Below are 17,464 nucleotides of genomic sequence, written 5' to 3' on the forward strand. Positions count from 1 at the left end.
TGTAACAAAGACAAAAAAGTAGTAATGAACAACTAATTTTTCTAGAAGTCAATGAAAGACAGGATCATCAAATATAATGGCCTTTATATAGTCTTCATTTACCTTGATATGCCATCAGTATTCAATGGATGATGATGATGATGATGATGACTTTATCATCTTCAAACTTGTAAAATTCTTTACCTTCATTGTCAAAATGCATTCACATGGTTTCTAATTTCTGATCACCAACACTGTCTTCTCATTTCCTCCTCTTCCCCTAAATGTCTCTATTTTCAAAGGTTCCATTTTTTATTCATCTATCCTCTCTCTACATTTTCTCTTCTGGTGATTTCATCTTCTCATTGCTTCAATTATGACATTTATGTAAATGACTTTCAAATATTTATCTTTATCCTCAATCTCTTTACTGAGTTACAAACCAATATTTCTGTTACTTTGCCATTTTCACGTGAGTATTCTATTACTGCCTCCAGTTCAAAGTAGCCCAAACTAAATGCAACTTCCTTTAAACCAGACTGTCTTGTATTCCTAATTTCCTTATTGATATTAATGGTTCAACTAATTGCCCAAACCTGAATTATATTTTTTCCTTTCCTCTCTCTTGCTCTCCACACATCTATCTCATCAAACATCACAATATATTTCACATTAAATTCCACTTTTGATGACCACAATCACTACCCTAAGTCTAATCATCTCTTCTTCTTTGGATATTCATTTAACACTTTAAATTTTGCAAAGTACTTTACAAATATAATTCAACTGAGTCTCAAAAGAGTTCTAGGAGATAGATGCTATTATTATTATTTACATTTTGCAGATGAGTAAATTGAGGCTGACAGATATTATATGATTTGCCCAGGCTGGTAAGTATCTGAGGCTAGATTTGAAGTCAAGTCTTCCAGACTCAAGGTCCAGTGCTTAACTATTGCCATAGCCTCCTTACTGATCTCACTCATTTCCTACATTTCATTTTCCAATCCATCCTTAAAAACACCTACCAGATTAATCTTTCTAATGAGGAGTTTCTGATCATACCATATCAACTCTCCTTCCAAAAAAAAGAAGTTCTTATTTTGGCAGGATCTTCAACCAAATTCCAACCAACTTTTTAATCTCAAATATTTCCTTACATATGTTGAGCAATCTAGCCAAACTGGAATTCAGAATGTGTTCTTCAATCTTTGCAACTATCATAGATCATAGGGTGACTTGAATCTAGAATACCTCCTTTCTGGATTTTTGTTGATTCAAATTCTACTCATTTTTCAAGGCCCTATTCCAAGACAATATCTTCCATAAAGTCTTACCTTATACCACTCAATCAGATATAATCCTTTTGTTCTTCTGATAGCTTAGAGGATTTTATTCCTACGTTTTTATGTGTTCTGCTTGATACTTTATTTGTGTGTATGTCTTTTTCCATGAGGAAGCATTTTTTTAGTTTCAAGACTATGTCTTTTACTCCTCTATGGGACATGGCAGAGTGAATTGCATGTAGTAGATGTAATAAATCTTTTTATTAATTTAATTGAATATATGATAAATTTGTTTCTCCTTTACTATAGAATCTAAGGTGATATGACTGGTTTTCCTAGTGTTTTTCTGCATCTATAGCTAGTTTATATTTATTGGTCACATTAAACAGTTACTTTAATTGTCCCTCTACTTTTTGAGAGATAAAATGCTCAACAAGGCAAATTGAGAATTTGTCAGATGTTTTAATGTTAGCAGAATTAGAGTTAGAGGAGATATTAGTGCACTTAATTTCTCACATTTGCCTCTAGGGCACTTATGTGATATATGTTAAGCTTCCATATTCTTCAGATGGTTGGACAGTTTAGAGTAAACTACAGTAATGATAAACCATTTCTCTTTTTTGTTCCTTTTATCCTTTTATTGTTCATGCAGCAAAGATTTATTGACATCTGCCACGTACAAAGATAGAGCAAATACAGAGACATATGGTTCCTCCCCTCAAGGATTTCTCTCCATCTTTCTTTTACTCTCTGGAGTATGAATTTCTAGAACTAGATTCATTTTAGTAATATGTATAATGGTATTAAATCAGATTCTTTTTGTTTGTTTTTTCAAGACAATGGAGTTAAGTGAGGCTGGAACTGAACACATGAATACAAGTCCTCCTAACTCCAGGGCCAGTACTCTATTCAATGCACCACCTAGCTGCCCCTGAATCAGCTTCTTTTGAAAAAAAGTATATTCTCCAGGTAAAATATTATTCATGATTCATCAACAAGTATCAGTAATATCTGTAAAACTATTTCCTTTCTCCTTTGAAAATTTCAAACTCACTCATTGCAATATTATTGTGGAAAAATTACAGCATCAAAATTGCATTCATTCATTTTCCTTTCTCTTATCTGTAATTAAGATACTTGTACTCATGACTTTGTTTATGGAATTTATCAAACATTGCTTTGAACTGAGGTGATTTAGAGACAACATAGCACAAAGAACTGACATCATTTCAAATTCTACTTTTGACATATGTTGGTTTGTGAATCTGAAAAAGTAGCAGCTCAAAGACTCTAACTTGCAGTCAGAGTGTCAGCTTGCCTTGGTAGAGGAGGTTTCCTCATTTGGGAATTTCCTGAGGCAAAGAAAGTACAGATCTATTCCCAAGAATAATTTATGTATGTCTTAAAGATTTACTTGGAATAGCTTTGAGATCAGGGATTATGTGATTATCTTTTATCTTTTCATTCCTAGGGGTGCCTAGTAGGTACACCACTAATATATACATACATTTTATATATATATATATATATATATATATATATATATATGTACATATATATATAAATACATATATAATATATATATATATGAATTAATTGTATCAGATTTCTTAAATAAATCATGTAACAACCAGAGACTTTAGAAAATGTCTTTAAAAGTACCATCAGGAGTCAGGAATCCTGAGTTCTATTCTTGGGTCTATTGTTAATTGTACAACCTCAGGCAAGTCACTTAACTTTTTGAAAAGGAAATCTTCCTTTCCTCACTTGTAGAGTAAGGAAGCTGACTTAAGGTGATCAAAGATTTATTCTAGCTCTTAAAATTCTGATCCTGTCACTTTATGACCCTGGGTTCTTGAAAGGTATGCCAATGGAATGCAAACTCTGGCAAATCCTATCAAGCCTGAATCATTTTGATTATGGGCCCAGAAATGTCTTTTGTTTCAGGACCAGTCTAGCTAAGTTTGGAAAGTTTTGTCACCAGGTCAGCTACAAAGTGAATAATTTTTAGACCATTATAGCTTTAGAAGGTGGGCAGCTCAGGAAAGGAAGGGTTGCAATCTGGAAGGAGTAAGGGCAATAACACTGAATATAATCTGGATACCTTGGTATCATTATTACAAATTCACTTACTTGCTCTCTTATGTACTTTCTATCAGATGTCATTGTTTAATAATTATATCCCATTGTATTTGTGCTATAGAATATATTGATTAAAAAAATTAAGTTATATTATGTAATTTTGCTATCTCTTATACTTTATTTTTCTTCCTTAAGGATATGATTTCTCTCTCATCACATTCAACTTAGATCAATGTATACCATGGAAACAATGCAAAGACTAAAAGACCTTCTGTGGGAGTGGGGGGAGGGAAACAAACTTAGGGGGAAAATTGTAAAACTCAAAATAAATAAAATCTTTCTTAAAAAAAAGTTAAGTGTTCCTAGTACTGTTCTGAGAAGCATTGCACTGAAAGTCATTTCATTAACCATTATGGCTATATGGAGCTTAGAATAGATGTACCTATAAATCAACAAGGACAATTTCCTACTCTCCCACTCCCTCAATTTTTTAGGACCAAGTCTGGCATAGTAACTATAGGATAAGCCGAATAAAAGTCATATTTTTTCTGTCATCATTTTGGTTGTTCATGTAGAAACTCAAAAGTTAATAAGTTTCTTGTTTATCCTAGACTAGGTATTAGCAGGGAATCATTGGTACTTGGCAAACTCTACCGAATCTTCATCCTCATCAAGACAAAGTCTTCCACCTGATTTTTTATTTCATATCAGGTTGTTCAGATATTGTGGAGACAAAGATACATCCTGAAAATTGCTAGTTGGCTCAGATATTGAATAATTCACTTTCTTCCTATGGCCCCTGAAGCTGGTACATAGAGTATAAATTAGATCTTCCAGCACAACTGGGTGAATAATCCTTTGACCCTTCCTGCGCCCTCCCCAAAAGACCTAGAGGAGCCAATAGTACCCCCATCAACCCATATCCTATGCATGAATGTGTACTTCCCTTTCAAAGTCAGTTTTCCTCTAAGCTAGTTACTTTAATATTATAGACCCTATCCACAGTAGGTATTTCAATAAACGTTTCTTAAAAGGAACTTAATTATTTGTAGCTGAAGAGCAAAATTTTGAGTCAGATTAAAAAAACATTCTGGAGACAGTATAAAACCACATATAAAATTTTTGGCTAAGAGATAAATAGACATTCCAGGGGAAGTAGATATAATAGGTCACTTAATAGAAGACTGGAGTAAAATTCCTCATTCTTGTTCAGTCATGATAGGTGCAGCCTATCAGGACCCAAAGGATAAGGGGAGAACATGCTTATGTAAGTCTCCTAGAAAGGAATGGAGTCCACTATCTTCTTTACTATCACAAGATCCAAAGACAATTGAGGCTAATGAGCTGGAAAGGACTTGCTCAAGCACGACTCCACCCCAAATCAAATTACAAAACAAAATTCCAGAATCCAGCAGGGCCTTGAAGCTTAGAGCTTGTGGTGGTGAGAACGTGAGGCTCCTGCCTTTGGTATGGAATTTATTTGGTTGCCTCTAGGCTATCTCACACACATATCTCCCTAGCATGACAATCATTCCTTACCAGTAGTTTCTACTTCCCACGCAGTTGTTGAGCCATTTGCAGTGGTGGTCAAAGTCAGCGATACACTTATTGCAGGCACTACAGTGCTTGGCTTTCACCCCTCTGGTAAAGGGAAAAGGAAAGATGGGGGGTTATTTATCCATTTTACCATACTCTTACGCATGTAACTTTTAGGAACTAGTTAAAAAAGTCACCTCATATCAACAGCTAAAGAAGAAAGTTTCCAAAGGATGTCTTTCCTCATGCCCCCTCCCCCAACCATTTGCCCCATTTTATTAAAAAAATCCTGGTCAAAGAATTCACAAAAGGCAATGGAGTAACTGTTGGCTAAGGGTCTTTTCTGTCCAGTTGTTTCAATTGTCTGACTCTCTATGACTTCATTTGGTGTTTTCTTGGCACCCTGGAGTGGTTTGATATTTCCTTCTCCAGCTCATTTTTACAGATGAGGAAATTGAAGCAAATGGATTAAATGTCTTGCCCAGGGTCGCAGAGTATGACCAGGTTTGAACTGAGGAAGATGGGTCTTCCTGAATCCAGGTCTTACATTCTATCCACTACATCACCTAGCAGCCCCTTAAGGTTCAGTTAGTTTTCCCTTTAAAAAAATTGTTTTTAAACTGGATCTCTCATTTCCCAGGTTGAAAGGGCAATAGTCAGTCAAAGGCCTGATACCACTGTTGATCAATATAGAAATTCTGATCCTCCTCAGGTAACCTTCTACCCTTCTTCCAGAGTTCACCAGATTGTTGCCAGACTTGGTAATATACACCTAATCATCTTTAATCCAACTGCAGTAAGTGATCCATTAGTCCTAGTCTCCCCAAAAGCAAGGTTTATAGGTGTGTACTGCCACACCTGATTGGCATGTTTTTCTTTTCTTCAATAGGATATTCAACTCAGAGGTGCAGCATGATTCTTATCTGATGGAGAAGAGAAAGGATCTCTCTTCCAATAATCTTCCTCACAATGACCCTCAAAGGATGGCAGTGGGGATATTATTATCCATATTTGAATATCACTTTATATTTAGCTAGCAATTCAGAGTCAGGTCACATGGAGTCTCAGTCCTGACATTTACTAGTCCTATATCAATTAAGAGTCTGGCCTGGAAAAGTTGCTTTTTTTGATCAAGGCCTCAGTGTCCTCATCTCTAAAACTAGACATAATGACTTTTGCCTTCCTTCCTCCTAGGAAGGTAAAGGTTTTCCCTGATTAAGGTTCTAGGAGACAGGGGCTACAGTTAGATTGGCTTGCTCAAGATCACCTGGGGCCTCTGCCGCCAAGCCCAATTGTAGCAAATAAAATTGTTGATCAAGATTTTTCAAAACATTACAAGGGTCAACAGAGGGACCAAGTTTTAAAGTTAAATTAATAGGAATATGTGACACCTCATTACTAATACTAATATAGAAATGTAAATATATTTTATCACTTGATTCTCTTTACTATTATACCACCTAATTGCTGAGTGATATTAAAGTCTACAGTGGTGCTAAAAAAATAAATGAGAAAAAAAAGAAAAATTTTTGAAGGAAAAAAAAACCTTCTAAATGTCACAGGATGGGGAGGGAAGGTTCATTCCTGGTCTGAATGGAAGCTCCCCAGTTGTGTATGCCAGTATTCTTAAATATGGAGAGCCTAACATTATTGGAATCCACAATAAATCTTCTGACCTCTATAAAATTTTTTTGCAGCTGACATTGACTCCTCCTACTGTTCACCCCTAATTCTAATTGGATCTTTTTACTTGCCCAGCATTTGCTTCATTAGTCTGTCACAACAATGCTTGGTGCTGGTACAAAGGGTAAAACTAGTGTTAGATTCCCAAGGCAACAATCTACAAGATTGAAAACTTCCTCTCTCTAACTCTGATGGAGGTTTTGGGAGGGGTGAGTGCTGTCTTTTCTGAAGGTCCCTAAGAACAGAGTGCTGTCCTTTGTGACTTTTGATCTGGAAGAAAATGGAAGTGAAGCGGTAGTTGGTTGACTTACACTGTGACTTCACACAAGTGGCAGTACTGGTTCTGAATTACATGCTTATGTTTAGTTCTGTCCAAGGTAGGCATGAGCGTGCCATAGCTAGATTTGTGGCGTACATTTGGATCAGCAGGGTCAATTGTGACAGCAATAATATGAACAACAAAGTGAAGTCCAAATAATATGCCAGTCACCTGAGAGAGACAAGTTAAGGACAATGGAATAGACATATACCCACATAAGAGCAGAAGGAAATTACATTTAAAATAACCAGAGGAATTTATAAAATATTTGAATCCACTTACCAAAACACATATAAATACAAATTACTCTTATAGTTGAATAAAAGTACAAATTCTTTTTTACAGAAACAAAAGACAAATTTAATTAAGTGGGTGCTTAATTGCTCATGGGTGGCCTTGGCCAATATAATATACATAATAATTCTATCTAAATTAATCTACTTATTCAGTGTCTTGCTAATCAAAATACCAAAGATTTACTTGAGAACTAGAAAAAATAAAATTTGTTTGGAAGAACTAAAGGTCAATATTATCATGGGAAATAATGAAAGAAATGGGGAGGAAACTCAGTTGTAATAGATCTCAAACTATACAACAAAGTAGTAATCATCCAAACTATTTGGTATTAGTTAAAAATTAAGAGGAAAAACTTGAATAGGTGGAACAGATTAGGTACACAACATTCAGAAGTAAACAAATATAGTACCATAGTGATTGGAAACCGAGGAAAAACTCACTATTCTGCTAGAAGTGGCGGAAAAATTGGCAGAACTTACATTTAGACCAAAATGTCTTACCACCTATCACAAAAAGTTTCTAATGGACAAATGACTTCTTTATAAAAGAACATATCTAAAACGAATTACAGGAGCAAATAAGAACTTAATTTTTACAACTATGGACAAGAAAGAGTTCATGAACAGACAAAGGATAGAGAGCATCATAGCAGATAAAATGGACAATTTTGATTACATAAAATTGAAAAGGTTTTACATAAATAAACTTAAAATTAGAAGACAAACAACTAGGTAGAAGTCTTTGTAGCAAGGTCTGATATCTAAGCTATATATGGAACCAGCTAAAATATATTATGATATATTTTTAATGCTAAATTTAACAGAATGATCTAGTCAAAAGATTTAACTGGCAATTCTTTTTTTGTTTTTTTGTAAGACAATGGGGCTAAGTGACTTATCCAAGGTCATACAGCTAGGTAATTATTAAGTGTTTGAGGCTGAAAGTGAACTCAGGTACTCCTGACTCCAGGGCCAGTGCTCTATCCATTGTACCACCTAGCTGCCCCCTCCCCTGGCAATTCTTAAAGGAAAAAATTCAGTTATCAGTAACTGTGAAAAAATGCTTCAAATTATTGAGAAATGTAACTATGCATTTTTGAATTCTCATTTGAAGAAGAAAGTTATAGTTACACTTTTGATAGACCTTTAAATTGACCTAACCATTTTGGCAAGCAATTTGGATCTATGGACCCAAATCACTAAATGTTTCATACCATTTGACCTAACTGTGCCTATAATAGGTCTATACCTCAAAAAGATTTTAAAAAAGATTCATATGCATTAAAATATTTGTAGTAGTTCTTTTTGTTGTGGCAAAGAACTGGAAACAAAAGACTATTTATGTTTTAATGGGGAGCATAAATAGAGGGATGGTTGAATAAATCATGGTATATAATAGAATATTATTCCATTATAAAAAATGACAAAAGGAATGGTTTCAGCAAAACATTAGAAGGCTTGTTTAGAGAAACTTTGGAAGGTTTGTATAAACTGATGCAGAATGAAGTGAACAGAAATGTGAGGAAAACAGTGTATATATAGAAAGACCAAAGGTGTGAAGAAAAATAGTATTGAAAATCTTAAGAGCTCTGGTTAATGAAATAATCAACCATAATACCAGAGGACTCTTGACAGAAGGGTGATAGATGCAAGGTGCAGAATGAGACATATCTTTTTTGTATATGGCAAATGTGAAGATTTCTTTTGTATGACATCTGTTTCAAGAATTGTTTTTCTTAAGGAGGTGGAGGGGAGGAATGTGGAGAGAGAGAGAGTTAGTAACAGTGTTGTCAAACAATTAAAAGAAGGAAAGGAGAACATTGAAAGATTTTTTTTTTAAATACATAGAAAAGAATAAAAGAAAGTTCAGAAAGAAACCTAAGCAGGACAGATTTGAAAGCAATATAATAAAAATATTTTGTACTTTAAAAAAAGCAAGTTATACACAATGGTTTTGTAAATTTATTTAAAATCCTTTTTGCTTGTCTATTTTATATATAATATAATCTTTTGGGGGGTTGTTTAGTTCAGGGAAGAAAGAACATTTACAAAACAAGAGAAATATCACTTCTCTATGCTAATTTTTTTACAATTTTCAGTGCTATGGGAAATGTAAATTAAAAGCTTTATTTTGTGTACCAAATTTATTAGGAAGATGAATTTTTAATCAGAACATTACTGACCTTTGAATTTTAAAAACAAAAACAAAAAACAAGGTCAAATTACTATTCAGAATATCTCAACTTCTCAGTTAATGAAAAGCAGGTCATTTGTCAAAGGGAGCTTTGTAAATAAGAAAGAGGGAAGTGAGTTTAATTGGGTCCTAGAATGGGCTGGGTCCCTCAATTTTGGAATAAAGAGGGGTTAGTTTCTTTCAAAGTCCTGCCTTAGAATCTAAGCCCCCTCCTTCTACAGAAACCAAGAGGGAAAAGACATTGATTGTGCTCATGATCTTTCTGAATCCTTTCCTATCACATAACTTATCTAGGGGTATCACTTTGGCACCTCACTTAACTGCAGTCATTTCTGAGATGAGAGAAGTGAGGATGACCTTTAGTACATCAATTAATAATTGAAGAGGGAGAAAAGGAGAAAGGGAAGAAGGGTAGCAAGAAATAAGGAAGAGAGGAAAGGAAGAAAACATGGAAGAAGAGAAATAAAAATAAGCAAATGGTAGACTATCCAATTAAATGAACTTTTATATTTAAATTGCATATATATATGTATATACATATGTATATATGTATATACATATATATATATATAGTGAAATTGCACACTGATAGGAAACATGTCTAGGTAACATATTAGAAATTTGGAGCCTTGTTAGGGTTACTTTTGACCTTGCCTCAATGCCTGTGTATCTATTAATCTGAGCTTGCAAAAGTTTCCCTATATCCTTTCTTTGGTGCCAACATTTTCTATACTACACAACATTTCCAGTGAACCCATTCATTACCAGTGGAGTCATTTTTCTACTCTTAGCTATAACTATTCCCTCCTAGTCCTCCAGGTCTGTAGCAGAAGGGAAAAAATATTTGCAGCAGCATGCTCTGAGAATACTCTTTCCCTCTTCATTTGCCAAGCTCTATCAACCTTTACTATGAGATGATAGAAGCATTAATAAAACTAGGTTTGCTAATAACAGAGAGTAAAGTGAGATGAAAAATCATTCCACAGAAGTATTGTTGATACTTTTTTTGTCTCAGAAGTGTTTGAGCAGACTCAGGTTCAGATTTTTCTAAAAGGGTGGGGCAGAGGAAGAGTGGAGAGATGTAGATAAAGGCATTTCCTTAATAGATTTCCCCATTATCATTATGGGAGAAAGTACAAAGTAGATCTATAAAGTAAATTTTCTACCATCAGTTTGTGGGGCCTGGGTCCTTTATTTATAATCTTATCACGCGGATGGATTCCTTTAGAGACAGTATGGCATCAAAGTCTGGCAGTTCTCTAATGTGACTGGTTGTATCTCTGGTTGGCTTAAAAAATTTGGAAGAAGAGCACAGACTTCCCTATGAATCTTGGAGAACGTGTTTCTAGAATTCTCTTGTGATCAAAGGGGATAAATTGAGTATACAAACTCTCTGCCTTCTTTCCTGTTTTTCTTTCACTGGAGTAATGCTTTAGGAAAAAGTCTGTTCTAAGTCAGGTAAGCTGAGTTCCAAGGACAATTCTTCTATATCTTTTGGGAATGTCTTTCAGCCATTCAGTTCACATTTATAAGCCTCAGTTTCCTCCTTTGGAAAATGAGGGATTAGGATTTAGATGGACCTAAAAATCCCTTGTAACTCTATACCTCTCTGTTTCCAGGATGCTAGCACAAATATAAATCTCCATGGAGACAAAACAAAAATGGAGCAGAACAACTATACAGAGTCTATTTACTTTCTTATTAGCCCATAGTCCAGACCTCACTAATTGGGCCCTAATTTTTCTAGGACCTTGGAACCTTGGCCAGAGACAATTTTTTTTTGATTGCTTCACATTCTTGCACAGTTACAAATCCTGACTAATCTTCTCGAGGACACAGAGAGGTGGTAGGAGGAATGAGGAGGTAGGAGGCATTGAAAAAAATATTTGGGGGGGGGGGGTAGGAATTAGAATTTAAGTTTATGTTACTGCTTTTACATTAAGTTGTTCCTTAAATTATAGAGTAAAAATAAATACTGAGTTCTCTTACTGGTGAAGTAAAGTGGAAGTAAAGACACTAGTGAATTTGTAAAACACATACTTCTGTTAATTTTTTTTAATAGCAGAAATGTATGCAGGGTGCTGGGCTTGGAGTGTATAGTCTAGAGAAGACTCAGTTTTCTCATTGGTAAAATAAGGAAGTTGAATAAAATTATAGATTTAAAATTGGACAAAACATTCATTGGTCATTGCTTTATTCAACTCCTTCATTCTACAGTCAAGAAAAATACAACTGATAATCCTTGAAGACTGAACTTGACCTGATTCACATAGATAGGTAGTAAAGGATATAGCTTAGTTCTGAGCAGAGTTCTTCCAATGGCAATTTAGTGCAAGTCTCAACTCAAGGACCATCTCCAATATAGTGTCTTTACTGATGCTTCCCTTCACTTCGGCTTCTCAAAGCTAGCAATGCTTTCCTACAAATCAGGAGTGTCCGAACTTTTAGTTCTTCTCTGCCACTCAGAAAAAACCGTCAAAGCCCATACAAAATTCAGTGACTGCAATGAAACCCACTCCACCAAAGAACATAAAAACAAATGCTACCTAGCCAACATGAATGGATCCCAAGGGGCCACTGTGACCTGAACACTACAGGTTGAACACACCTGCTATAAATTAAGATCTATTTTTATCCTAGAGTGCCAAGACATAGAGTCAAAAAGACCTGAATTCAAATGTGACCTCAGACACTTACTAGTTGAGTCCCTGGGAAAGTCACTTAATCCTGTCTACCTTAGTTTCTCCTTCTGTAAAATGATCTGAAGAAGGAACCACTCCAGTATCTTTGCCAACAAAATCCCAATGGAGTCATGAAGAGTCAGACATGACTAAAATGACAAATAAAGTATGTGGTCTATTCATACACATTTATTTGCATGTTGTCTCCCCTATTAAACTCTGAACTCCTTTGGACTGGGGACTGACTTTTGACTTTCTTTGTATCTCCACTAGGGGCTTAAAAATATGTATTTTCTGACTTTTATATAGACCTATTTATAAAATTGTTTCTTTGGCTTATCTTCTTTTTATCTTTTTTTGTTTATCTTCTCTTTGAGGTTTGTCTTCATATTGCCAATATCTAACATAGTGTCCAATGATGTTTTTGATACTCAGTGGGTACACCATAGCATTAACTCAACAAGCAATAACCATTGGTACTAACCAGATTATAGGTCAGAAACTATTTTGAAGTTGGAGACAATAAATAATATCAACGACTTTGTGTGTGAACCATCCATGGAAGTGGGTTTTTTGAATCTGGTTTCTAATGCAAAGTTCAGCTCCAAGTATTTGAGCCTGAACCTCTATATTCTTAAGTTCTAATAAGAGTTTATGTCTCTGATGTTTATCCAAAGCTAAATACATAATGGTACACAAGATAAGACAGAGCCATTCACCTTGATCTTTGCTTGAAATATGAGGAAATGGAGGATAATGGAAATTAGAGGGTTTGATAAAAATAATTCAGTGAGTCAAGTTTTTTTTTTTTTTTTAAGGAGAAGACACTGATCCATTTTTCTATGACTACATGAAGGCAAGAGTCTCCTTAAGCAACCATTTTATAAATACCTGAGAGCAGCATTCTCTGCTCCTGCCAATCTGTGCCAATCTGTTCTCTGAGCACATGTGTGTTCCTGTTCTCTTTGTCTGGAATGTTCTCAGCATCACCTCTACTGAAACCTGCCCCATACTTTAAAGCAGAAATTCTTAACCTGAGGTCCACAGATCACTTTCATGGAGTTTGGATGAGAAAAACCTTTTTTAAAATTATTTATTTAAAAAATAAAGTGACACCTTTATTATTACAGACCTCTAAATAAAATGATGTCATTCTCTTAATTTATTTAAAAAGCATTCTGGGAAAGGGTACATAGGCTTAACCACACTGTCAAAGTGATCCATGACCCACAAAAAGGTTACCAAAAAAGCTTTAACTCAGAACACCATCTGTTCCATTAAGTCTTGCTTTGTTCCCAAGTACTAGCAATCAATTATCATGCTCTTATTAAATGTCTACTGGTCAGTAAACAAATCTCTATGAAGAACCTTGTCTTAAGCACTGGGTAAAAAACAAGGGCATGCATGAACCAAGTGAACCCAGATGTGTCAGGAAGCATGGCCCATTGGGGAATGGTTAAATAAGTTGTGGTATATGATCAAGATGGAATACTACTGTGCTGCAAGTAGTTGTGAGCTTGATGATCTTAGAAAAAATGGAGAGACTTGCATGAAATAATGAAGAATGAAATGAGCAGAACCCAGAGAATGATATATATACAGAAATAGCAATATTGTTTAGAAAACAATTTTGGGTGACCAAATCATTTTGACTATTATAAATACTCAAATAAACTGCAAAGCACATGTGAAGAAAGATACTATCTGCACCCAGAAAAAGAAATGATAAATAGATGGATGTATGTATAGAATGATTTTACATAAGCACATACACACACACACACACACACACACACACACACACACAAACACACAAGAATAGTTGTCTCTGGGGAGGATGGAGGGGAAAGAAAGAAAAAAGGGAAAAATATACATAATAAATTTATTCTATATTAAAAAAGGATAGCAAGTTTTTCATAATAGATTTGCAGTATCAGTTGCAACCATCCTTTATTATTTATGGAAATGCTTATTTTATTCAAAAATTTAAAATAAAATAAAAATTTTAAAGTAATATATATGTCATAAGGACTATCCCTCAACTTTGGGGTCAAGTTATATATTGTAAGTATCAAACACATAGTTTTAATCTATAATATTTTATAACAAATGAATCAGAGGTTTCCAAAACAAGATGAAGTCTAAGGGTTGAAATTTATTAACAACTGAGTTGATTGGGAAAGTTTTTTTTTTAGTAGAAACTGAGTAGAAACTGCAGAAGAAACTCAGTTGGGATCTAAAGAATGGTTCAACTGATCAAGATAGGGAGGGAGGGCATTCCAGCCATGGAGGACAATTGCATAGTTTTAATCTATAATATTTTATAACAAATGAATCAGAGGTTTCCAAAACAAGATGAAGTCTAAGGGTTGAAATTTATTAACAACTGAGTTGATTGGGAAAGTTTTTTTTAGTAGAAACTGAGTAGAAACTGCAGAAGAAACTCAGTTGGGATCTAAAGAATGGTTCAACTGATCAAGATAGGGAGGGAGGGCATTCCAGCCATGGAGGACAATTGCCTGAGCAAAGGCAAGAACACATGATAATGTCCAGAATGCAGAGTAGTTACGATTTGATAGATCTGTAGAATTTATGAAACGAATACTAAGAAATGAGGAAAGAAAGATAAGGTGTGCACTGGCTTGTAGAGGGTCTTGAATTCATGAGACAATAGGGAGCTACTAAATATTATTTTTGAGTAGAGGGATACTTTTTTATAGAGTCAGCATACATGAAATATTTGTTGCATGAATGAATGAGGAAAATGCTAATTACAAATGTATGTGGAGGAAGGTTGAACTACCCCATCACTCAATCAAATATTTGCCTATGTTGTTTGCCATTCTTCCCCTTTTGAGGAAGGGTTAAGGAGGGGGCTTCTCTTGGAAAATTTGCTTCAAGTGGATTTATTTAACCTGCTTATGGATCAAACAGAATACTAACATGGAAAGAAAAGGGGAATAAGAAAGATGAAAGCATCCACTTCCTTAATGACTCTTCTCTTCTTAGCCTATAAAATCAGAGTGTGCAGAGTAGAGAGGAAAGAGTTTTAACAAATGGAAAACTTTTTCTTCTTTGGGTAGCCTTGTTCTTCATCAGGGTGAAGAATTACTACCTTCAGATCCCTGAGTACCAGAATTCATTTAGGACCCAAGAGTTCCCTCACAGAGCCAAGCCAAGGGGAAAGTCAGGTCCTCCATTCAGATCTGTAGCACATATTCCATGACATTTCTCTTCTGACATGAAAAGAATTCAAAACATATCCTTCTACCCATCCAGTCATCCAAATGATACCGTTCGGTATTCGGCTGGCATTCTCACTGCTGTGTATAGTGGATTAGAAAATAGCCACGACTCCCCATGGAACTCTGACAAGGCTGCCACGCTGTGTTTTGGTTGGTTACCAAGGAAGCAATTAACAGTGTTCTGAAGAGAGCTAACCCTCACTAATGTGACGATGGGGCCGCACAATGAGAAGGTGTGTTTGCTTGACCGATGCAGGAAATCTCATTGTGTGTTCTCTGTACTGAGGTCCGCTTTCTATTATTGTTTTAGAGTAGAATTCCACTCCACGGGAAACATCATAACAGGAGTCAGACCAGGAGAGAGATACCACTGCTCAAAAGACAGAATTGAAAGAGTTTGGTCAAGGAGACAGAAAATTTTAGCTCAATTTGTATAAGGGAGATGCCGGAACAGATAACGGACAAGCATTATCTCCATTGATCTCTGGTTTACTTGCTTTATTAGTCAGATCCAAATACCTTGATTTCACCTGTTATAATAGCACAATCAGAAGATGGAGAGGACATCTTTGCATATTAAAGTTTAGAATATCATGTTGATAGTTGATTTTGAAAAAGATTGATTCTACTACAGCTGCCCTGGTGGAGATCCATGCTTACTTTTTTTTTTTTTTGCAAGGCAAATGGGGTTAAGTGGCTTGCCCAAGGCCACACAGCTAGGTAATTATTAAGTGTCTGAGACCGGATTTGAACCCAGGTACTCTTGACTCCAAGGCCGGTGCTTTATCCACTAGGCCACCTAGCCGCCCCCATGCTTACTTTTGATAAATAGAATGCTGATCCTTCTGACTTCATTTAATGTTTAAAAACAAATAAACAAATGGAAAGATAATGTGGATGCTTTGAATTTCTCTCAAAATTCCTGTGTCTCCCTGGAATTAGGAAGATGTAGCTGACTGACCAGGCAGCTAGGTGGCATAATGGCCTAGAGTGGTAAAAACTCATCTTTGTGAGTTCAAATCTGGGATCAGATACTTACTAGTTGTGTGACCCTGGGCAAGTCACTTCACCCTGTTTGCCTCAGTTTCCTCATCTGGAGCTGAAGAAGAAAATGGCAAACCATTCTAATATATTTGCCCCAAAAAACCTCAAATGGGATCATGAAGAGTCAGACATGACTGTAAAACAACTGAACAACAATAAAACTGACTAACCCAAGTAAAATCTCTAAACTTTTAACTCGACAGCCCATGGGATAGATAGAATGCTGATCCTGGAGTCAGAAAAACCTGAGTTGAAATTTAACCTTAGATACTAACTAGTTGTGTGACCTTGGACAAGTCATTTAACCTCTGCCTCAGTTTCCTCATTAGTAAAATAGGGATAATAGCAGTCCTATCTCTCAGGGTTATTGTGAGGATCAAATAAGATATTTGTAAAGCAAAATTTATGGTCCATAACTTACATCTAATAAATGCTAATTTCCTTCCTTCTGTTCTTTCTTGATTAAATCCTATAGGTACTATCTAAAAGCACTGATGTAGATAGACTTCCTAGGATATAAGATCCTATCCTAGCTGCTTCTTTTGAAGGAAAGATTAGCTTCAATCATGTAACAGTGATTATTCATATTTCAATAGCACTTTTAAGATTTACAAAACACTTTTCTCATGTGATGTATGGTAGTGCAGATCTTATTACATTCATTTCATAAAGTAGTTTATTAAACTACCTTCAAAGAATCCTAACTGTAGAGTTGGAATGGACCATGAAGGTCATCTAGACCCATGTCTTCATTTTATGGCTAAAGAAACTGAGACTTAGGGAGGGTGTGGTATGGGGGGGGGAGGGAAGAAGGAAAAAGATATTTAAAAATAATGTTAATATAGATCCTTGTCTCCATCCTGTTTGCATGACAAACATTTTTTTTAAACAATAGCAGCATATGCTTAGCAAGTTAAACTATCATTCCTACTTACTGTGTGCAGCTTGTACACACCATTGGATGATGCAGGGAACCTTTTGTGGGGGGGTCTCTTTTGTCCAAAAATCACTCATAAATTCAATCAGCTACTAATTTCATCATTCATTCAGTTGGTTTTAACTATGAATACACTGAATACCCACTATATTACAGAAAAATGAAATTTAAAACAAGTACAATAA

General features: G+C 35.3%; 1 protein-coding gene across 4 annotated transcripts in view; it reads right to left on the bottom strand.

Annotated features, from left to right (window-relative positions):
* Positions 1 to 17,464, bottom strand: part of LOC141497520 (palmitoyltransferase ZDHHC11-like) — a 201,959-nt gene that overhangs the window by 73,626 nt on the left and 110,869 nt on the right. For all 4 annotated transcript variants that reach the window (XM_074200189.1, XM_074200187.1, XM_074200188.1 and 1 more), the window contains 2 exons: positions 6,875 to 7,053; positions 4,884 to 4,985 (listed from right to left, as the gene is read on the bottom strand). In XM_074200189.1, the coding sequence (XP_074056290.1) occupies positions 4,884 to 4,985; positions 6,875 to 7,053 (281 nt within the window). The remainder of the gene's footprint in view (positions 1 to 4,883; positions 4,986 to 6,874; positions 7,054 to 17,464) is intronic.

Source organism: Macrotis lagotis, chromosome X, assembly GCF_037893015.1.
Source record: "Macrotis lagotis isolate mMagLag1 chromosome X, bilby.v1.9.chrom.fasta, whole genome shotgun sequence".
Taxonomy (NCBI): domain Eukaryota; kingdom Metazoa; phylum Chordata; class Mammalia; order Peramelemorphia; family Peramelidae; genus Macrotis; species Macrotis lagotis.